At 49.2% G+C, this 23,756-nt stretch overlaps 2 protein-coding genes across 8 annotated transcripts in view; one reads left to right on the top strand and one right to left on the bottom strand.

The window, feature by feature from the left end:
• Positions 1–23,756, bottom strand: part of TLN2 (talin 2) — a 420,556-nt gene that overhangs the window by 25,110 nt on the left and 371,690 nt on the right. For all 6 annotated transcript variants that reach the window (XM_036303702.1, XM_036303691.1, XM_036303681.1 and 3 more), the window contains 6 exons: positions 21,819–21,985; positions 20,410–20,593; positions 16,705–16,830; positions 16,055–16,171; positions 13,823–14,008; positions 9,733–9,840 (listed from right to left, as the gene is read on the bottom strand). In XM_036303702.1, the coding sequence (XP_036159595.1) occupies positions 9,733–9,840; positions 13,823–14,008; positions 16,055–16,171; positions 16,705–16,830; positions 20,410–20,593; positions 21,819–21,985 (888 nt within the window). The remainder of the gene's footprint in view (positions 1–9,732; positions 9,841–13,822; positions 14,009–16,054; positions 16,172–16,704; positions 16,831–20,409; positions 20,594–21,818; positions 21,986–23,756) is intronic.
• LOC118653116 (60S acidic ribosomal protein P1-like) lies at positions 8,061–8,357 on the top strand. Of its 2 annotated transcripts, XM_036303751.1 has the most exons (2): positions 8,061–8,131; positions 8,207–8,357. In XM_036303751.1, exons 1-2 carry the CDS (start codon positions 8,061–8,063, stop codon positions 8,355–8,357), a joined length of 222 nt encoding a protein of 73 aa, XP_036159644.1. The 2 variants fall into 2 exon arrangements, with proteins under 2 accessions (XP_036159644.1, XP_036159636.1); XM_036303743.1 differs by having other exon boundaries at positions 8,061–8,357.

Here is a 23,756-nt window from a genome sequence, read left to right as displayed (position 1 = left end):
CAAGAAAAATTACTAATAAAATAAGCTATCTAACCCTATAACTTAAAAAATTAGAAAGAGAACAACAAGAAGAGCCCAGAGTAAGTAGAAGGAAGGAAATAAAAAAGATAAGAACAGAAATAAATGACAGCAGTTAAAAAAACAATACAAAAGATCAATGAAACCAAGAGCTGATTCTTTGAAAAGATAGTAAGATCAATGAACCTTTAGCTGGACTCATCAAGAAACAAAGAGAGAGGACCCAAATAAATAGAATCAGAAACTTTCTTGTCCTGTCCAGTGTGTGCTTATAAAAAAAAAACCCTTTCATTCTGAACAACTGTTTGGAGCTCCCTTCAGTTTGCTAGGTGGGATGCTGCTCCATTCATGAATTGTTCAATAAAGCCAATTAGATCTTCAAATTTACTTGGTTGAATTTTTGTTTTTTAACAATATAGAATGTTCTTAGCAACTTTATTTGTAATAATCAAAACCTACATACAACCCAAATGTCAAACCACATGTTTATAAATAAATTATGGCACATCCATATGATGGAATACTATCCTATATAATAAAGAGGTAATATGCAAATTGACCATCACTCCAACACACAAGATGGCCGCCCCCATGTGGACACAAGATGGCCACCACAAGATGGCCAGCAGGGGAGGTTGAGGGTGACCAGGCCGCAGGGGAGGGCAGTTAGGGGAGACCAGGCCTGCAGGGGAGGGCTGTTGGGGGGACCAGGCCTACAGGGGAGGGTAGTTGGGGGCTACCAGACCTGCAGGGGAGGGCAGTTGGGGGCAACCAGGCCTGCAGGGGAGGGCAGTTGGGGGGGACCAGGCGTACAGGGGAGGGTAGTTGGGGGCTACCAGGCCTGCAGGGGAGGGCAGTTGGGGGCAACCAGGCTGTCAACGGAGGGCAGTTAGGGGTGACTGGGCTGGCAAGGGAGAGAAGTTAGGGGTGACCAGGCCAGCAGGGGAGGGCAATTGGGGGAAATCGTGCCGACAGGGGAGCAGTTAGGCGTTGATCAGGCTGGCAGGGGAGTGGTTAGGGGGTGATCAGGCTGGCAGGCAGAAGTGGTTAGAGGCAATCAGGCAGGCAGGCAGGTGAGCAGTTGGGAGCCAGCAGTCCTGGATTGTGAGAGGGATGTCCAACTGCCCGTTTAGGCCCAATCCCAACGGCATCAGGCCTAAACGGGCAGTCGGATATCCCGCGAGGGGTCCCAGATTGGAGAGGGTGCAGGCTGGGTTGAGGGACACCCCCCCACCCCATGCACGAATTTTGTGCACTGGGCCTCTAGTTTATTCATAAAAGGCAACAATTTATTGATACACACAATATGGATGGAAAGGAAAATACTGATGCTGAGTGAAAGAGGCCAAAGAGGAGCACATGCTATATGATTCTATTTATTAGAAAGTCTAGAAAATGCAAATTTATAACAAAAGCAGATCAGTAGCTGCCTGGAAATTTTGAGTGGTGATGGATCTATTAATTATTTTGATTGTGTGGTGCTTTCACAGATGTATTTATATGTTGATACTAAAATTGTACTCTTTAAACATGTTCATTGCATATTAGTTATGCCTCAATAAAGCTGGAAAAAAGTTAAGGGTGTGGTGGGGAGGTTGACATCACCTAAGTGGAGTGGTGAATGACTTCTGTCTTTAAAAGCCTTGATGGAGAAACAGAACCACTTCTGTGTACACTATGGCTCTCTAAGAAACAGTCATATGATAAAGTACCCTACTGAGATAAGGCAGGAGGAAAGGAGTTCTATTTTTATTCTGCTATTAAACCAATATGATTTCTAATAGCAGGCAGGCAATGGACAGAACCAAATTAAAGTTCTGCTACTGGAAGCAAGGGTAATTTTAACCCTGTCAAGGATCTCATATTGTGGGTCTGCAGCAATATTGAACCGTGATTGCTGCAGAGGCAAAGTGGCTGCCTATTGACCCGCAGTGCAAACTTTATATGTGACACTGCTCAAATGGGCATGTCTGCTGCTTCATAAAGCCGCTCCCAGAACAGCGAGGAGATGGGGCTGCCAAGATCAGATCCTATTATTGTGGATTGCTAACGGGATTCTTCAAAGAAAAGGATTCCCCAAGTAGGGGTTTTCAATTTGGAGCCTCAATTACAAAACGATCCAGCTGGGTGTTTGGGTCTGAGAACCCTTTCAATAGCTTAAGGGCCCTTTTGTGTTTGTGTGTGTTTGTGTGTGTGTGTGTGTGTGTGTGTGTGTGTGTGTAAATCTCTAGTTTTTAATTGCCTTTTTATTCACCACCCTTAAATAGCTAATATAATCTTAGTATTCTTTTCTTCTACCTTAAAGATAATTTCAACCAAAATGTGATGTATTCTCTAAACTGGCAATTTGGCTTTCATATCCTGGTTCTGCCCCTCAAAGTTCCCTCAGAAATAGATACTGGTTCCCTTGCTTGTGCATCTCCACTTTCCTCATTTCCTGTCGGGTCTCCATCAGCACTGGCCCCAGCAGTGCTGTGGCTCGAGGGCCTCTCAGTGAGGAACAACCTCCCTTGCCCTCAGCCTCATCTTCGCCTGTATTTCTTTGAAGTCTGGTTGAAGAAGGGGTTAGGGGCTAATAATGTGAAATGCAAACTCACTTTTAGCAGCAGCTCCAAGAAAAGTACCAATATCCACCGTTTAGGTGACAGAACATTGTCACAGGGCCTCTACAATTTTTGTTAGCAACTTGTATTTTCCTATGTTTGTGGTAATTCCCTGGAAATGGAGGCTGTTTTCTTCCTATATTTTTATTAGAAAAATACCCTTCCAAGAGTACGTCTAGCTTTTTAAACAGACAAAAATGAATACATGAGCGAATATGTGCATGATTACATTTTAATCATGTTTCCTTGGAAGTCAGAACCATCAGCACGTGTCATCATTAAGAGGCAACAACATCCTTGCAAAAGATGAGATGACTTTTTTGAATGTTTCATACAAGTTTTAATGTCATTTAGCTTTTCTTCCTACTAATGATTTCATTTTAGCACCAATTACCTTCACACTCTAAACCTCAACACAGCCATGGAGAAACAGGACATTTAAATTTCTATCATAATTACAGGTTGCAATGGCAATAATTGCATAGAAAGATGAAAAGAAACTTATGTGGCAGGTTTTTAACAGACACATCCACCTCCCAGGTCTGCAACAGAAGATTTTAAGAATCCTGCTTCTCTGGGAGGAAGAATTCATAACAGAATATGAACCTATTGAATAATAATAGATCTGGTGGCCCAGAGTCATAGACCCCCAATAATAATTCTAAATTCTTAGAAAACTACCAGATCTTTATCTGTTACTGTACAGATTGGTAGGACCTGGTGAAGCCCAAAAAATGGGTGTAGGAAGCAAAGTGGCAACCCCTGAGGATGATATTCAAAATCTTTGACCAGAAAGAATTTGCAAAATAGCAACAACTTCCACAAGCCATTCCTAAGTCTTCTCTGCCCATCCTGATGGGTCTGCTTTCAAACATGCAAACAAAAGAGAGCTGAGTCTGGGGCAGACTTTACAGCTGCTTGGAAGCCCTCTTCCGTGGCGTTCCAGGTTCCATATGATAAACAGGGTCACCCAACCTGCTCTCGCTGCCCTCCTTGTAAATGGCTTATCCACTGAGATTATGGGTCGATAAAAGGCAGAGAATGGGAAGGGAGGACGCAGGCCTAACTGAGCATTTTGAAAGGACCCTGGAGCAAGAAGGGAAATGAAAATAAGCAGAGCCATTAGCTTTATGGCTCCAACAGCTCTAAGGCCAGAGAACCAAAATAACACCTTGGCCTGTCCAATTGCACTCCTTTAGGGGTCCATGATCAAACACTGGCCAAGAAATCAATGTCTCAATTGTAATGAACTGGGCACCGGAAAAGAGATTGTCCTCAAAGGCCCTATGCAAACTTTTCAACATCAACTCAAATGCTCCCATATCAACCCCCAAGGATTCCCCCATATGGGCCCTCCCAGAGTTAACGGGGCTCTGGTAAGCTAGTAACAATACAGCAGGTCCTCAAATAATGTTGTTTTGTTATCTCCTTGATAAAAAAAATAATCAATTCCCAGCCAAGGACACTATCTGTGTGGAGTTTGCATGTTCTTCCCATGTCTGTGGGTTTCTCCTCCCACATCCCAGAGATGTGCACATTAGGTGAACTGTGGTATCTACAATGTCCCAGTCTGAGTGTGGGTGGGTGTGAGTGGCCCTACAGTGGAAGGGCGTCTTGTCTGGGGTTGGTTCCTGCCTTGCACCTTGAGCTGCTGGGACAGGCTCTAGGCATCTGTGACCCTGAACTGGAATAAACAAGTTGGTAAAGAATTACCTGTTTTTATTAACCTTTCTTAAATGTATGTATAGCTCACATTTCTTTCAATGTTTAATATTAGAATTGTTTTGGGTCTTCATTTAGAAATGTAATAATGCTTCTGCAACTAGAAATATACTGTAGGAACTCAACTCTTGTTTATATCACTTATCCTATGGTATAACTGGTTTCATTTTAAATTCTTTTGCTTAAAGTTGCAGTATCCAAGAGCCTACTGACGTTAAGTGAGGACTTTCCTAGGACAGCCAAGGGGAAACTAAAATTACTTGAGCTATGCTTTCTCCTTTCAACCCCACCCTCACTGGACAACAAAATCCTCAGAGTAAAAAGGAAGTTTCCATAGTGGGGGCATCTCAGAAAGTTTAGAGAGAATTTTACCTCAACGAGTACAAATGACTCTGGGACCTTCCACTGAAAAACATTCCTCTTTTTGCTCTGTAACTCAGCACCAGTCAGTCAGTAGCGGGAGACCTCCTTTCTAAATTAAAAGGGCTAACATGTTGTTTCCAATAGAAACCTCCCTTTAGAATTTCCTGACCAGCCTGAACCTAGTCTTTTATGTTCCTTAGTGTCTCTTCTTGACATAGAAGAGGAAGAATTCCAACAAAGGTCCCCTAAGTTAATCAAAGTGGCTGAAAATCTAAGGACCACCTTTTTTTAAAAAAATAATGTTTTTATTGATTTTTTTAGAGGGAGAGGAAGAGAGAGGGATAGAGAGATAGAAACATCGATAAGAAAGAAGCATCATTAATTGGCTGGCTCCTGCACGCCTCCCACAGGGGACTGAGCCCACACCTCGGGCTTGTGCCCTGACCCGGAATTGAACTGGTGACCTCTTGGTTCCTGGATCAATGCTCAACGGCTGAGCTACATTGACTGGGCTAAGGACTACCTTTAAAATTGACATTGGAAGAATAGAGTGCAGAACCTACAGAGACTCCGGTAGACATAACTAAACCTCTCCCTAAATTATCTCAATATCCATTGAAGCCTGAGGCCATACAAGGCCTCACACCCATAGAAGACCTAATTGCCGGGGGCTAACTGTTCTCTGTGCTGAGGACAGGATGGCGACTTGTCCAGGATTTGAGGGACCTGAGAACTCTTAATAACATACAGATTCCTCGGTTCCCAGTTCTAACCCGAACACTGTTGTTGTCAAGTTCCTCCAGACTCAGCGGCTCACTGCTGCAGACCCCTGTGCAGCCTGCTTCAGCATCCCTGCAGACCTCACAGCCAACGTCTTACTTGCCTTTACACGGAGTAAGTGACCGTGTACCTGGCAGTCATGCCTCAAGGGTACAGAGGCCCCTCTTATTTCTCCTAAGGATTTCCCCGAGATTTAAACATCCTCCAGGTCCGCAGGGAAATCGGCCTTTTCACAACGTGTAGATAACCTCTTGTTGAGCTCAGTTACCAAAGAGGTGTCCATGGAAGATTCCATTTATTTGCTGCAACAGTTCACTGAAAAGGACACGAAGCCTCTAAGGAAGCATTTCAATGATCTTTAGACAGTGCTCATTACCCAGGCCGTGATCTCAGTGCTGAAGGAACACAGCTGTCTCCAAAAGGAATGAAGCTAAGCCAGGGATTTCCTAGACCCACAACTAAGCAACAGCTTCGTGGATTTCTAGGCTTAACTGGTGACTGCTGATGCCCTCACAGGGGCAAAGAAGCTGTTAGAAAAACGTGTTTCCCACTTAGGGTGTACCTGCCACAATTTCCAATGATCTAGGCACCTACTTCCTTGGGCAAATCAGGTGAGCCTTGATGGAAAGACTTGTTCTCAGAATTATCACTGTCTTTATCACCCTCGGTTGCCAGGCAAGGTAGAAAGAATTAATGGGACCCCCAAATTTAAAATCTCTAAACTTGCTAAAGCTACTGGACTCCCCTTGCCTACCGTATTGCCTTGGGTCTCGCTGAGTGTTCACAGTACCTCCTTTGGGAAATATAATCTCACTCCACACAAGAGAGTCACCAGCAGACCAATGCCTATTGGTTTTCAACCTTCTGTTGATCCTTTGCTGATGCCTATTGGTTTTCAACCTTCTGTTGATCCCTTGCTGTCTCAGGCTAGTAGGACCAGCTGCTGTTGTTTCTAATGCTCCATCTTATCATCAATAGGTTAAAGACGCCACCCAGATCCCATTTTAAAGGATCCTGTGGGTCACAGCCTAGAGCAGTGATGGCGAACCTATGACACGTGTGTCAGAGGTGACATGCGAACTAATTTTTTGGGTTGATTTTTCTTTGTTAAATGGCATTTAAATATATAAAATAAATATCAAAAATATGTCTTTGTTTTACTATGGTTGCAAATATCAAAAAATTTCTATATGTGACATGGCACCAGAATTGTTAGGGTTTTTCAAAATGCTGACACACCGAGCTCAAAAGGTTTGCCATCACTGGCCTAGAGCCTGGTGACTGGGGATTCTAGACACATCATCAGAGGAGCCCTCGAGCCCCACTGAAGGGACCTTACCAAGTACATACTCCTGCCCACTGATGCTGCTGAGCTGTAGAAGGCCCCAAGCTATGGGTCACAGCTAAGGAAGGCTCCACCTGACATTGCACAGACACTGCACACCTACGACTCACTTTAATGAGGAAGAGAAACAGCTGACATCAGTGCAGACTGCTTCCATCCAAGGCACGGGATCAAGACTGTGCACTTTAACCAAACATGAAACCCTTTCTTCTTGTCTCTTTCCTTCACCCCGACCTTGGCCTGGAAAGATGATGCCATCCATCACCCCCATCTCCCAGACCATTGCCACGGTGGAGGGTTACCTGTCAGACTTGGGACTTGTTATCAGAACTCCAATCTGGCCATGAACAGTGCACAGTGGAGGTGGCCAATGCCTGGCAGGACTTTGTCCTCAGTGGTGATCATTCTCCTCAATGGCTGGTGTATAACAGGCCATGCCTCTTAGGTTATCCAACTGTTCACAAATGCACACAGACAGTGTCCTGGGTCAAATCCCCCGAGTTTACACTGTCAAGTTAGAAAGGACCTACCATGATTCAGAATTCACTTCCTTTGGCAGGTCCCTACTTCCCTAGTTTGAAATAAATAAAAGGAAGGCTATAACCAGGATCCTCTCCTTCGCTCTGAAAACATTGCAGAATCCACCGCTAAAGCAACATTTGCCCAACAAAAATTCTTTCAGTCTCTGTCCGAAGTTGCTTTTAACAACAGAAGAGCCCTAGATTATCCTTTAGCTGAGCAAGGAGGTGTCTGTGCTGTGGCCAGCATGCACCCGGATTAATGCTTCTAGCGAAACTGAAACTCAGTTATGTAAGATCACGGAGCCAGTCACATGGCATAAAAAGGTGACTCCCTCAACAAGATATTTTTTTCACTATTTGATTTTGACTGGTTTGGGTCTTGGGGACTATGGTTCCAAAGTACATTCCAAATACTAGAAATTACCCTTTTTATGTTTATCACCATAATTTCTCTGGCACATTGTGTTCTCTCAAAAGCTCTAAACACATGTTTGCAGCCACTAACCACCAAGCAAATGATCTACTTAAGATTGGATTGTCAGGGAAGGAACAAAGGGAAGGACAGTCTACAGAGAGTGAACCTGGTTTTTCCCCAGCTGCCGGTAAGGTGCTCAGTTCTTCTGAGGAAGCTAAGGCCCTGGCGCTGGGGTGAGGCCCTCTTCATCCTGCGACTAGCAAGCATCACTCCCGGCGGCGCTCACCCTCACTATGGCCTCTGTCTCGAAGCTCCCCTGCATCTACTCAGCCCTTACCCTGCACAACGATGAAATGACGGTGACGGGGGATAAGATCAATGCCCTCATTAAAGCAGCTGGTGTAGATGATGAACCTTTCTGGCCAGGCTTGTTTGCAAAGGCTCTGGCCAGTGTCAACATTGGGTGTCTCATCTGCAATGCAGGAGCTGGTGGCCCTACCCCTGCAGCTGGTGCTGTACCAGCAGGACGTCCTGCCCCCTCCACTGCTGCTGCCCCAGCTCAGGAGAAGAAAATGGAGGCAAAGAAATAAGAATCTGAGGAGTCTGATGATGACATGGGCTTTGGTCTTTTTGACTAAACCTCTTTTGTAACACTTTCAACAAAAGCTGACCTCGGGGGGTGGGGTGGGGGTGGAGGAGGTGCAGAGAGTGAACCTGTGAATGTCACAGGGATTAAGCAAAATCATGATGACCTGTGACTATCACATCTGTCACTATCACACCTGTGACTATCACACCTGTGACTATCACACCTGTCACTATCACACCTGTGACTATCACACCTGTGACTATCACACCTGTGACTATCACACCTGTGACTATCACTCCTGTGACCATCACACCTGTGACTATCACACCTGTGACTATCACACAGGGAATCTGAAAGCTGCCAGAACTGCAGAGCGGGAGCTGAGTGTGGTGCTACTGCCTTCAATTTGATCACATCTCCAAGTCAAGCTGAGAGTCTGGTCAAAAGGGAGGGACTGTTACAGAGAAAACCCCAACAGGCCCAAATGGAGTCCCTGTGCTAAAGCCATGTCACCAAAGCAAGACTTAACATGGGATCTAATTGCAGTTTCAACCTTCTCCAGGAATGTAATCACAATCAGTCTGGGATCCTCTGGTCAGGACCAAGGCGGTAATCTGTCATGTAGGACTTCGCATCTCCCTGAAAAGGCTGAGCACTCTGCCTGGAAAGGCCTTGGCCTTCCCCACCTCCCCTGTTCTATACATGCTCCTGGGGGAGGCAGGCACAGACGTGCACCTGATACACTTTCTGGTCTGGCCTTTAGGGCCTTGGGGGGGTGGGGGGCGCCAAGCCACCCTAGGAACTGGGAGTTGGTGCAAGCCTGAGGCTGCCAGCCACAGCCACAGCCACAGCCACCACACCCTTGCCAGTGGATTCGTTTCAGCCTCCTAACCCGGATCCACGCAGGCGCCCCAGGCAGGCAGAAGGTCACCAGAGGAAAGGAAATGTCGTTCTCAACGTGGTCTAAACCATTTGTCAAGGACTAGAGGAAGTTGTGAGAGGCTAGTAGGTCACCCACAGCCCTGGTGATGTTTTCCCTAAGTTGTTGTGGAGGCTGGTGTGGCTCTTTCAGGAGCCTTCTGTCCCCTTGTGGGATGGCCTAGGTCTTCCAAAGAGGACCTCCTGACACTCGTCCCCACCTGCTCTGTCCCTCACTCTGCCCACCCCCCTTCCATGCTGGTTTGCCCCTGTGGTGCAACGGGAGAGCCAGGCCCTTCTGGACTATCCCTGCCGCTTCCCCCGCCTGCACTTGAACCTCAGTGCAGCCGTGGCCTCGCACTCAGAGCCCGAACAATGCCCTCGGAGGGGTTTGCCCGAGGAAAGGATGGTCTGTGCCAATGAGCTCTTCTCCAGCCCCGGCCCACACCCCGACTCACCACCAGGACGTGCTCCAGAAGGTCCAGGTAGCTGAGGGTGCACTCCGTCCCGTACCGCAAGGCTCTGGCGCGCACGTCCTCGCTGACATCAGGGTGGAAAGATGCTTGCTGGAGAGAGAAAGGAGCGTTGACATCTTAAAACAGAAAGAGCCAGCTGGTGAGTGAACCGGAGGACCAGGTGGGGTCCCTGGCCCGGCAGTGTCCTATAGCCTGGACCCTGGATTCTGGAACTCCTGCTGCCTCACCTGGTGACCTCTGGGAAACCTGTCCTGACCCCCTGGATAGTGGGTGGTCCATCTCCACAGCAGGCTCCCTCTAAGTCTGTGTCTTGACATTTTTAGTGCCCTGGAGCCAGACAAAAGCAAGTGAATCTGGTCCCTCTTATCTTCCTTTTTCCTTTCTCCCCCTCCCCATCCCACCTTTTATGAAATGTAAGAAATTCCCCAGACACTGGAAAGTTCAGGAAGGATTCATGATTAGGGCTTACAGCAGGAGATGTGCGGCCCCAGGGTCAGCTGCGTCTCCTCAGAACCGTGAGAAGTCCTGCGACCCCTCCCTGGTCACAAGCTAATCCCCGCCAGGCCCTCTCGCTGTGACCTGACCACGCCGGGGTCACAGTGAGTCGCCCAACCAGGCCCTCTGGCTCCTGGGAACCTTCTGACAGCGCGCTCCTCAGGACCCTCGGGCGCCTCGCATTATACAGGCCCAGATAAGCGGAGCAGGACGTATGGTGAATGAACACTTGGCGCTTTTTCCCGTGCCCTCGTGACCTTCGAGGTGAGTCATTCACAATATATCATTTCAGATGGCACACCCCTTCCAGGGTTGCTGGATCAGCTACAGAATGCCCAGCTGAATTTGAATTTCAGGTAAATAATGACAAAAATGTAATGTAGGTAGGGGACACCTTATTTTTAATTTGCTAAATCCAGCAACCCTACCCATTTAACGACCTTTCTTCCTTGCATGGCCTCACTCGGGAAAAAGCTTGAGAGGGCACACAAGAATACTCAGAAAACTGTAAATAAGTCACGAATCAGGACACATGGGAATCACACATTAGGGCAGTGATGGCGAACCTATGACACGCGTGTCAGAGGTGACACGCAAACTCATTTTTTTGGTTGATTTTTCTTTGTTAAATGGCATTTAAATATACAAAATAAATATCAAAAATATAAATCTTTGTTTTACTATGGTTGCAAATATCAAAAACTTTCTCTATGTGACACGGCACCAAGGTTAAGTTAGGGTTTTTCAAAATGCTGACACGCCGAGCTCAAAAGGTTCGCCATCACCACAGTAGGGTAGCAGGTCAAGATGGACGGGGTATAGTAACCGGACTCCACATTTCTTCCAGTCAAGCCCCCTTTCCTAGGATGGGGGTGGGGTGCTTGTGGAACACCTGCGGGCTCTCCCCATACCTGACAACCTGCCCCCACCCCCTGAGAGAAGCAGGGACAATTCAATGGCCAGCATCTGTCATTCATGAGTCTGGTTTTACTCATCTGAGACAAACTGGCCTCGGAGGTAGGAGCCATCGCATGCCCGTAACCACAGCTTAACCATGTTACGAGCCACGCTCTTCACTGCCACTACATTGTATCATCCTCGTTCCCGTGTCTCCAGGTGTGAGGACAGAGCCCCGTGTCCGCTCTGGTGAGACACACTTGGGGAAGACGCAGACAGCTATGCTGCCTCATGTCACCTTCTGCAGCTGACGTGCAAGGCCCTCATCCAGAGCCATGTGGGAGCTAAGGCTGAGGTGCTCTTGTCCACTGCTGCCAGCTCTGTAACTTGGCAGGGTGCTTTGGGAGAGCAACCTAGCAGTAGTTAACATGTCCTATCATTTTACCCACCAAATTCTAACTCCTGGGAGTCTTGCCTAAGGAAATAATCCAAAACAGAGAAAAAACAGATATGCCCAAAGATGTTCCTCACAGTAAAGTTTATGATAAAAAAAAAAATGCAGACAACCTAAATATCTGATGATAGGGTAAAGATGGTACTCATTAACAGAGTACTTCATGGTCGTTAAAAGCATCAGTTATAATGGCTCATAGCAACACAGGAGCAACCATCTAATGTTAATTGTTAACAGTAGATACAAAATTGAATATAATGTAAACCTATGCCCATGGAAGATCAGAAAGCAGCAGACACTAGAATTAATTTAGGGTGTAGGGAAGTCTCCACCTAAGGAATTAGTGTCATCCTTCCTTTCTGATAAAACGGGCCAGTATATAACCTACTGCACTTCCATATCTACCCTGGGTTCCCTGCTCAGCCTCACACGGCAACCTGGCCCGCTGCTTGGCACAAGGGTTCCTTCTCCATCCACCATTCAGCATCCCTCGTATTCTATATATTCCCTATTGCATGCACCTCACTTCCTTTCTGCAAAGGGGTGGAAATAATGTAAATGTCAGCCTGCTAAATAAATCCTATCTCAGCAGGAGCCTCAGGGCTCAGCATTGACGCTTGTCATCAAGCCTGGCTGTTATTTTGTCCTGAAAAGTGAGGATGGCCCGATCCAGGGAGGAGATGAGGCCGGGCCAATGAGTCTTTAAAACTTAACGCCCCCTCCACCCCCTGCAAGCAGAGGAATGTGTATGAAGAAAGAGACTTGAAAATCTGAGCTGCTTGCAGTTTACAACTTGATCATTTCCTTCCAAACTTCCCCTTTTCATTGCGTGTCTGTAATGGAGACAAAGGGCCTGTCGCTGCTCAACCACAGTGACCCTGACAGAGCGCAGTGGCTGGGAGGCCACGGCAGCAGAGACAGACGGGCTGCGAGCTCAGAGACCTGGTTTCAGTCCTGGCTCTGAGAGTAAATAGCTGTGTGACCTCGGTCATGCACTCAGTCCCTCCAAGCCTGTTTCATTATCCATCAGATTAGGAAAATTCCCCTGGCTCTTCCCATCTGGGACCAAATGAGAATATGTAGGACAACCCTTCCAAAGCTACAAGGCGCCCTGCATGCACACCCGCGTGGCACTGGGGCCACACCTTGCTAGGCAAGTACTGTTCTCCGATTGAGACTAGAACCCCTCTTAGAGTCATCGTTTTCTGGAAGGCCGATTCCATTAAGCACATCAAAATGACCAATACTCGTGGCCTCAGAAGAGAGTCTAAACTCCCTGGCCCAGAACACGAGGTCCATCATGAATGTGACCCTACCGACTTTGCCACCCACGGCCCCCGCCCTTCATCACGCCCAGGAGAACAGTAAATTGCCTCCCACACAAGGCCCTTGCACACTACCTCCAACTCATCCTACCCCTTCTGAGGAACCACCAGGTGGACCTTGCCCCCGCTGCCCTCATGCCCCACGCTGCAGTAGCTGCAATAGCAAGTTTTCAACTTCTGTGGTCCACCCCCCTGCTCACCATTGCAGGGGGTTACCAAGCAATCACTGAGCAGATGTCAGAGTCCCTGGGGCAAGGCTGGTGCTCAATGGATGTAGGGGATAGAGAGTTCTCTCTTACGGCTCACTTCCTTAATAGAAAAATAGTAAAGCTCAGGTCTCCTCGGCTCCCTTACAAAGCACCGGCTCAGGGCAGCTGCCCTAGTTCTCTATCTGAAAACCAGAAGAGTTTCTCCAAAATGCCTGGCACAGAGAGCAAAAAGGCAGTTCCCCAACGTTCTCTTCTGTTCCTCTAATTCACTTCCTCCCCGATTAGGGCAGCGCCCCTCCTAGCACAGACTGGATGGCCTTCGGAGGCAGGAAAGGGTGCAGGCAGATGAGGGAGGCAGCTTTCATTTGCAGGGCCTGGAACAAAAGGCCACTGTCCCCATTTACTGCGGTCAGAATGGCCTGCACCATACTCTCGTCTGTTAAGGCAGAACTGAGAGAAGTGAGCGGCTAAGTCAGCAGGGTGACTCCCTTCGCACGCAGAACTAACTTAGAATCTTTTTCCCTCAGGCTGAAGTGCACACGCCTTCAGCATGCATTTCACTCCATACTTCAAGGTGCTGAGCTGCTCCTGTGTACAAACCCCGCCCCTCGCCTTCTCCAGATTGAACCAACAACTCAACCATGACAGAGAACTATCCATTCATCCATCCAGAACAACACCAAGGCTTTTACCTTGCAAGCCATCAGCATATCTGACACGGCTTTCCGGCTCAGATTAGCCGTGGCGATCACGTCCTCCTGTCTACACGAGTTCCCAGCTGCCACGGCTTTGGCTGTTGCCATGGTGATGCCTTTCGTCATCCTTATAGATTCTTCAGGTGATGATGTCTTTTCAGGTACTTCTTTTGACTGGAACACCTGGAAGTTAGAAATGGAAGAGGTGAAAAAAAATAAAAAAGGGAAGGACAAAAATAATTTATTCTTTTCCGACCAGGCTGCAGCTCAGAGTCTGAAAACTGAGCAACAGGAAGAAAGCGTCAAAAGGCAGGAAATGAGAAATTTAATTTGAGCATAGTAATATCGTTCTTGCTTTCAAGATTCTAGCGTGGATAAGCCTTGCACACCTATATTCGGCATTTAGGAGGACAATGAGGGCAGAGAGATATACCTACAGCATTAACCCACGTGTCTGTCTGCAAAAATGGAGACTCAATGCTTGAAACCATCCACCCCAGGGAAGGTGGGTCTGTGGCTGCCTGCTGTCTTGCCCAATCCCCAGAAACTCTGCAGTCCCGATGCTGGTCCCGGGGCAGGGCTGACCTGGATGCATCAATCTGGACTCACCTCTCTCTCTTTAAAGGGGTGTGGGGCTGGGGGAAATGAAACATTCCGTTTCTTCTATTCTTGGCCTGTCTTACAAATATAACTGCATAATTGTGCGGAGGTGTTCATGTGGAGTGTGCCACAGTGACACTGTGAATTATTAAACCACACACACACACACACACCCTTCCAGAGGAGCTGGAATAAATTAACCATGGCAAGTGAATATACCACTTCAAAGTCCCACCTGTCAGTCAAGCCACCCGCCCATGCTTCCAGCCCATGGGTCTTGTCTTCCCACCACGAGTGCCTAGTGCCCTGGCTGTGTGCTGAGTGTGCACCTGTCCGTGCCCGTGAGGACTCCCACACCAATTGGGGCTGCTGTGTTCAGTCCCAGGCAGCCACGGTTCAGCAGGGAAGTCTTCCCTGAGGCAGAAAGGAGGGCCCAGCCATCATCCTTGCCACGGGCCAATCAGTGTCAAACATCACTTCCCCTAAAAATGGGCGGCTGCAACTAAGGCAGGACCCCAACCCTGAAGGCCCACCCCTGAAGGCTGCGCTGGAATGAAGGCCACACTTACAGAGCCCTCCACAGGAATGTGGCCCTCCTGGCTCATGCTCTTTGGAACCTCCTGGGTCCACTTCAAATCTGGGTCCATTTGAAATCACACTGGGATACTTAGATTGACCGTGTGTCTATGATTTCCCAGGAAAGCTCCACCTTCCAAATTTTCTCCCATTGCCACTATTAGGCCCACTCACATCTGTCAGAACATGTGTCCAGATGTTGGTCAGAAAGCCCCAGCCCATGTGGGCAGGTAAGTTCCAGGTAGCGGTACTTAAGGACACCACCTGTATTCCTTAGCACAGCATTAACCAAGGTGGGTTCATTAGAGACAGGAGAAAAGAACACAGGCTCCGTCACCAAAGCCCAAGAGAACCACTCATTTCCACTGCTGACCCTCAAGGGCTGGTGGCCTTCACAGGTGACCTTCTAAAGAAGCAGGACAGCTGTCAGCAAAGGCCAGTCCCTCATCTCCACCGCCAAAGAGAAGTGGAATCTGTAACCAGACCTCCTATTAGAAAGAACTCTCAGTCTGAAACACTCTCTTCCAGCATACTTCTGTTTCTAGGGATGAGGGCGAGTCAGTGCAGTCATCACGGAACCAAAACAACCATAGATAGATAAAGGCATTCAGCTTCTTCTAATGGCAAATCTCAGACTCCAAAATCCACACATGAGAAGAGTGAAGTGTTGTTGGTTGCGACAGGAATCCAGAGGGGCTGTGAGTGTGGCTACACTATTGTATAGATGATTAAATCTCAAACAGCTATACTGACTTTTCCCTTTGCCAGGAGTCTTCTGTGATGCTTTGGTTTCATGATGCAATTTTAGTGTCATGAAACCTGAACTGTCCTACCTGATACATTTCAATTGATTCCGTAATTACAATTATAAATTGATCCTAACCAAATTCTGGGGTGGACAGTTACAGGTGGGATTTCGGGCAGGCAGGGGAGTGAGCCTCCCTAGTTCAGGTGCTCCGGGTAGAACCCCTTTATCCTCACAATCTCAGAAAAGCCTGGGCTGGGGGCAGCTGTTGGACATGGTGCCCCAGGGAGGAGATGTTGGCTCCTTACCGTGAGCTCCTGCTTCATGTACTCGATCGTGGCCTCAAGCGCCCGGGTGCCCCGCGTGGCCTCGTCCTCCACGGCCTTCACAGTCTTAAGAAGGGAGGTGACATTGGTCACCATCACCTGCATGGGAAGAAAGGCCGAGAGGAAACAGTGCATTGAGGGTTCATCCCTACCCCTTCCGTTCCAGATCCGATGCCATGAGCAAAACCACCTTTCCTTAGCACATTGCGTACCGCATAGAAATCTCTAAGACATACGCCAGGGACCGCACGCTGTTAGGCAAACTGCACGTTATTTAAATCATCATAATGCACTTTAGGTGTTGTTTTTCAATAATTATAACATTTTTATTTACAAAAATAAACAATTAAAGTTCCTAGTACTTTTTTAACGTATGGTACTGCGTAAAACATTTTCCTCTATGAAGAGGGACCAAACAAAATTTACATAAGTATCTAGATCCGCTCCTTTTTCCATGGGCGTGAAAAACGAGAACACTCGTGAGCGGTCCTTAACAGATGGCGCGCGAAACACGAGAAAACTCCTGAGCGGTACGAAATGTGTTAAGCAAGAAAGGGGCTCAGATGTGCACCCTGTGCTTCTCTCCCAGCACTCCTCCTGCATGCTCGCCCCTAGTTGGGGCTCCACTCTACCTTGGCAGCCCCCTTGAGCTGGTACATGGAGGGGTCATCGGCGGGCTTGCTGGCAGCTCCCTTGGTAGCACCAATGAGGTCTGAAAGGGCCTTGGCCACGTCTTTGATGGCGTTGATCAACACCACCTGAAAGAGAGCAGGAAGCCCAGGTGAGCACCCCAAGCAGTCACCTACTGGCTTCACCTAGAGCAGCGGTTCTCAACCTGTGGGTCGCGACCCCTTTGGGGTTCGAACGACCCTTTCACAGGGGTCGCCTAAGACCATCCTGCATGTCAGATATTTACATCATGATTCATAACAGTAGCAATATTACAGTTATGAAGTAGCAACAAAAATAATTTTGTGGTTGGGTCACAACATGAGGAACTGTATTTAAAGGGCCAGAAGGTTGAGAACCACTGACCTAGAGCACATGCCCAAGGGCAGGCTGGGGCATCTGGGTCTCTAAGTCAGTGGCTCTCAAACCTGCAACTCACAGAATCCTGGGAGCTACCCCTGGGCATTCTGATGCAGGAGTCTGGAGGAAGATCCATTATCCAGACTCCGAAAAGCTCTCCAAGTTACTTGACATGTTTACACACCTCCTAGAGGGCAGCTCTGTGGACACGCTGCCTACGGAAAGAATGAAGGTGGCTAAGCAGACACCTGAGAGGCAGCACCATTCACCTGTGCTCTGAATTGGTGACCAAAAATGCTGAGGACAAAATGTGAGCCTCATAGCCTGGCCTGCAAGGCCTCCCTGCATCTTCGGCTTTGGTTCCTAGAATCTCTGACTCTCTCAACATGCTACAGGCACATGGGTCTTTCCTCCCCACTGGAAGGCCCAACTCATCCCCCATTCAGGGCCTCTGCTCCTGCTGTTCTCTGTCTGGAACCTGGCTCTTTTCATGCTCCAAGTCTCAGCTCAAATGTCATGTCCTCAGAGACCTTCCTGGACCACCCAAACTGTATCCCGGCCACACTCACCTACACCCGCATCCACACTGCAACTCCATCAGCTTGCCCTGTTTTATTTACAGCGTTTATCGGCATGTGGAATTATTTTAGTATTCATTCTCTTAAACACTTCTGCCTTCTCCCCTGACTTGGATGTAAACTTGGATGTAAGATCCAGAGGGCCGGCCTGGACTCCTGCCTGTGAATTGACACTCAGAACAGGGCCTGGCACATTGGTGTGCACTCAGCACGTGCTCGTGGAATGAATGGATACACAGGTGTGTGCCCATAGAACACAGTATCTTCCCTCTTCTAATGGAACACGGCCTGTCTTTCAATGTGCTGGACTTGGAACCTGAAGTGCCAGCCATACTCAGGGACACGTGACATCGGGCATTACATTAAACTCTTCTAGGTCCAGGTGCTACAATTTCAACTCCTACTTCCATAACAACAACTTCACTTTATTGAGGGCAGTGTTCCAGGGCTGAGCCAGGCACCATACATGTATCATCTCATTCAGTCCTCACCACTGCCATTTCAATTGGGAACTAAAATGCTTGTGCCCACACTCCCAGGGCTTGGGAGTGGAAAGTTGGGATTTGAACTCTAGTCAATGTGACCCCAAGGGCATGGTCTTCACCTCCAGACTCTATTATGCTCTACAGCTCTGGCTCCTACAAATGAGATCAGCAACACCAGCCCTGTCCATCTCCCCGCACTGCTGTGAGGATGAGCTGGACAACATATGTGGAAACACGCATTAGAAATTGAGAGTCCCAGTCAGCTGCAAGCACAGGGACATCGCGATTTCACAGCCCCGTTCTCCACCCCGTGCCTTTCCACCCACAGGACACACGGAACCGTGGCCAGCCTCTGAAACCAGGGCAAGTTGGGCTGTGATGGGGCTCGTGGGGAAGGGCTGATATGTGGAGACCTCACACTGATTCCTGAGACGGCGGCAGAGAGAGGCAGAGAGAGGAGGCTGAGGGACAGAAGCATCAGAGCTGCTACTATCCCACCTGCCCTGTCCCATCCCTGGTCACTGGGCAACTGGCTGGCAAGTGGGGACATTTTCCTCTAGAGGTCTCATTAGAAATTGAACCTTTAGGATATCTAGACCACATGGGAGTTAAGACTAAGCTATTCAATACATTTCTCTATTCAAAGATTTAAACAGTTTCTGGCCAAGTCACTTCTCTTAAAGTTGAGCCAGGATTGGAAAGGGTGAGTTCCCACCCCAAGGATGCAATCTCAAGCTTTTTCTTCCTCCACGGGGGGAGGAACAATACTGCAGGCAGGGATTTCTGTGAAGACTTCGAGTTGAAAAGGGTAGCTCTGATGCTGTCAGAAGGAAATTCAGCAAAATGAATAAAGCAGCCACATTCACAAGGTTCCCTCAGGGCGCCAGGCTGCATGGGGGCAGAGCTGGTGGCCTTGTGCTCATCAGAACAGTAATGACCCAGGCACAGAATGGCGGGAGCTCTCTACCCATGTTGTCCAAATGGGCCAAAGAGACTGGTTTACTAGTTTACTGGATTCATTAGTGAAAAGGAAAGTGTCTACATATGATGGTGCTGGGATAGAGAGAACGGAGGGAACGTAAGTTTTGCACTTGGCTGTTAGTTTAAAAACAGGTGAGCATACTATCAACAATAAAAAGTATATTAAAATAAATAAATATATAAAATAAAAATAAATATAAAAATCCAAAAACAAACAAAAAACACAGGTGAACATATATTTGATGGATATCCACCATGTACTGGGAGCTGTGTTGGGGGCTTAGGTTTTAAAGATTAATACGCTATGATTACTGTTTTTGGTAGCTGACAGTCTAGGCTGGGGACATAGGCAGATAATGGCAATGAAACTGCTAAATCAGAGCAGAGTATAAGAGCGCAGAGCCCTTCCCTACCCTTCCAGTTCTCTCTCCCACTTCAGAGCCAAATTTCTCAAGTACGGTGTCTACAGGTGCTGGCTTCGTTTCTTACCCTCGCCTGGCTTCCCTGCCCTCCAGGTCACATGGGCCAGTGGCTAGCTCTCAGACCTTCCCTTTTCCTGACTTCCTCAGCCATCGCTGGGTTGGAACTCTCCCCACCCTTCACATCAGGCTCCCTGGCTCTCCTCCTAGCAGCTGTACCTGCTTCTCGATCTCCTTACTCATCTCTTTCTCCTTAAATGTTCTTAAATTGTGCATTCCTCAGGGCTCCGCCTGAAGCCCCCTTCTCCTATGCACACGTTCCCCCCTCTGGGGTCACAGTCACAGTCTTGTGTGGCAACCACACCTGAATCCACATCCCTGTACCTGAGCAGGCTCATGCCCACACACTAGCGGTGCCTGCATGTCCCTCTGCCACTAATTCAACATGCCCCAAACAGAACTCACCTTCATCTCTGGCCCAAGCCAGCTCCTCCCAGAGAGCTTCGTACATGGAGCCACGCCCCGCTCACTGATCTAGCCTGAATGTGGAGTCAGCCCTGCCCCTCATTCTCCCTTACCTCCAAATGCTCACTGCATTCAATTTTGTACCAAGCCCGGCTGAGTCTTCTGGACAGATTCCTCTCAAATCTGTTGGCTCGACCCCTCCCGTTGGTCCATGCCACAGTCCTGCCTGGACAAGGTCATCCTACCATCCCCAAACCACGGGCACCCTCACACACACACTGTTTACTTCCAAGTTCCCATTTTGCCTTTGGCTTCTTCTGAGGCCTGGTGTCAGTGTGTGTGGGATTACCAGGACCCCCTTCTCCCAGGCCCAACCGTACCTGGGTCTCGGGGTCATCAGAGCCCAGGCTGGCGGCCCCCAGCTTGACCACCTCGGCGAGCTGGGTGATGGTGGCTGCTGAGGACTGGGCCGCCTGGGCCAGCTTGTCTGGGGTGGACGCGGCCCCAGACACCAGCAGTTTGGTGTCTTCCACCAAGGCCTTGGCTGTCTTCAGAATGTTCTCCCTGGAAGGGGAGAGCAGATGGGAGGGGAGAGACAAGGGCCAAGCGTGGTTACTGACAGTGGGAGGAAAGGAAACCCTTCAGAGGGGCTTTTTGTGGAAGGGCTTTGAGGAGGAGGGTGATGTTTCCCCTCCCTTATCAGAGGCGCTCATCTTCCATGCAGGGAGTCAGCTCTGTAGGCACAGAGTCGATTACTAGCAAAACTTCAATGAAAAATTCAGGCCCAACAGCCCTGCAGCTAAGTGAGAGGTCAGCTTCCTTCCTGAGGCTCCCCCTCTCCCTGCACATATGTTATAGCTATGGGAACACAGGGACCAGGGACCCTCCCAGCACATCAGAGCCAACAGGCTGGGTCCTAAAAGGGGGAACCACTGGGACTCTCTCCCAGCCCAGCCCTGGGGCTGAGGAGAGAGGGAAAGGGCACTGGACACGGGGTGAGGATATGGGTGGACTCCAGCAGCAATGGAGACCCTGGCACCAGCCTTTCGAGTGGGGCCTGAAGAGCCAGCCCAGGAGAGACTGGAGGCTCAGAGTCCCACACCCCAAACCATGGACGAGCTCACTGTCCTTGCCCCCACCCCATGCTCCCAATCCTGCTGGGGCTGGTGAGCAGAAAGAGGCCCACGCTCCAGTGTGCAAGTGGAAGACCCGAAAGCTGCCCTCTGCAGAGTAGGCTGGACTTGTGCTGAGAGGCAGAGCTGGAACACAACTCTGTGGGAACAGCTGGCAAAAGGGACTTACTGAGATTACTAAAGGCCTGGTGCATGAAAAATCATGCACTTGGGGGGCTGGGGGGGTCCCTCAGCCTGGCCTGTGCCCTCTCGCAGTCCAGGAGCCCTTGGAGGATGTCCCATGGGGAGTGGGCCTAAGCCATCATCAGACATCCCTAGTGCTGCTGTGGAGGCGGGAGAGGCTCCCACCACCACTGCTGCGCTGGCAGCCATGAGCCCAGCTTGTGGCTGAGCCAAGCTCCCCCCGTGGGAGTGCACTGACCACCAGGGGGCAGCTCCTGCATTGAGCGTCTGCCCCCTGGTGGTCAGTGCGCATCATAGCAACTGGTTATTCTCTGTCGTTCAGCCATTAGGGTCAATTTGCATATTACTCTTTTATTATATAGGATGTGGTTCACTTTCCCCATTTGAACATCTTGTTGAAATCAAATCAGATGGCCACATTTCTAGCTGCTGGGAAGCATCTCCACAGTCCAGCCCCACCCAGGAGCCCGCACCTGTGGTCTGCGAAGGTCTCATTGTTCTCTGCATTCAGGGTCCCCGCAGTTGCAAACATGATGGTGGTGTCCAGGTCGGCAATGATCCCGGACACGGCAGTGGCAGCCGTGATACATGCCTGGGTCCCCTTGTTCCCAGCCTGGAGAGCTGACAACACCAAGGACACCTGTGGGCAGACAGGGAATGTCAGAGGAAGCAGAGGAAACATAACCCAAATGTGCACAGTCTGAAAACACTGAATTCTTTCTCTGGGAGTCGATGCAGCTCCTGGGTTAACAGCACAGTTTGGGGTCAACACTTCAGTCTGAACACCTGCTTTGTTGCTAGCTGGTTACCTAACCTGGGGTAGAAGGGTTTACTTCTCTAAGTCTCAGTTTCCTCATCTGTAAAATGAGCCATTACTTCTTGTCCATCAGGGTTGTTGGCAGGATTGAGTGCAGGAGAATGTATGTACAAAGTCTAATGTGGAACTTGGCACATGGTAAGCGTTTGGGAGAGGGCTGGTGCTATGATGTAGTTATGATTGTTTCTGAACCCACAAGGAGGGACACAGGATTAGGCTCCTGTGAAAGGTGTGGCCATTTCTGTCCCCTGTGATGAGGACTTCTGTAGATCAGCCCCCTCTGCTAACACTCATTGCTCCCTCCCTTGGCCGCTTCTTTTTGTTTATATTTTTCACACACCTTTACACATTCTTCATTTTGGGGTAAGAAGGGCACCTCTTGACTGAAAATCCTCCAGAGTGGAGCTCAGAGGTCACTGTGTTACCTCTGCCCCAACACTCCCCTGAGTCACCTGCCACCGAATCATAATCATTCCAGTGACCTGAGGGTCCAGCAAGTTGGCTAAGGTGTGCATTCCAGCGCCTTCTGTGTCAGGAACCCTGCCTTGCCACCTGCCATGCCCACTCCAGTAACACTCACTGTTCCCAGAGACACTCCTGTGAGACAAACCTGACCCCACCGCATGCTGCGAACAATCCTCCCTGGCTGTGGGGAGGAGTTGAACAGGTTCTCTCCAGGACTCCTGCCACACTCTTGGCAGCTCCTTACTTCAGCATCACAGCTCCTACCACACCAGCCAGCTCCTACTTCCCAACATCCTCGGCTTCTCCCGGTTCCCAGTGGTTCTGCCCTCTGTCTGCATGCCCCCTCCCCTCCTCTTCTCCAGCCACTGGTCTGCTCATCCTGCCTTCCCTGCTGTCCTCTCCCGGAGAGATGACTGGACCTCCTGAGGAGTCTACACACTCTGTCCGTGCCCTCAGGGTGGCCTGCTGACCACCAGTCATAAACAGTAGGAATGGGCCCGTGGCAGAAGGTCCTCTGAGGCCAGGAGCTGCCATATTAATCCCTGAGCACACACATTCACCACCCCTGACCACGGCTGACCCAAAGGGGAGTCTGACATGTGTTGTGAATGCATTTTTAAAGCACGCCGACCAGGACAGGCAGTGACACCATCCATGCGAGGCCCAGAGTCTGAACACGCCCCCTCGCGTGCGGCTGAGGTCTCAGCAGAGGCCGGGGACAGTCTGGCAAGAGAGGCAGAGAGCCTGCTTCCTGAGGACCCACCACATCCCAAGACCAGCCCACAGACAACTACTTCCCAAGTTAAACTCCGCTGTGTCCCACCAGGAGAAGGTGAGTCAGGCTGGCACAGAACCGGCCTGGGAAGGAGGGGTCCAATTTCTGGAATGAACTCCCAGAGGACAAAGGCTGAAGCAAGTAATCAGAGTCCGAGAGGGGCCTTCTCAGCCAGTGTGAAAATAAGGGTGAAAAAGTGTGTCCCGCCCACTGCGAAAGGTGTGCACGCCAGCAGGGGTTTATCGAGCATCTACTAGTCACTGCACTAGTCACTCGGGGACCAGGACAAAAAAGCGAACAAGGCAAGGGTGCATGGCTGGGGCGAGTGACACAAACATAACTGAGACCTGTGAG

The sequence above is a fragment of the Myotis myotis genome, unplaced genomic scaffold, assembly GCF_014108235.1.
Source record: "Myotis myotis isolate mMyoMyo1 unplaced genomic scaffold, mMyoMyo1.p scaffold_m19_p_1, whole genome shotgun sequence".
NCBI lineage: Eukaryota > Metazoa > Chordata > Mammalia > Chiroptera > Vespertilionidae > Myotis > Myotis myotis.
The sequence above is the reverse complement of the archived record's forward strand: the minus strand, read 5'-3'. Positions and strand labels throughout refer to the sequence as shown.

Excerpts from the sequence above, each read along its gene's own strand:
- LOC118653116 (XM_036303743.1), top strand. The coding sequence starts at position 8,061 with ATGGCCTCTGTCTCGAAGCTCCCCTGCATCTACTCAGCCCTTACCCTG.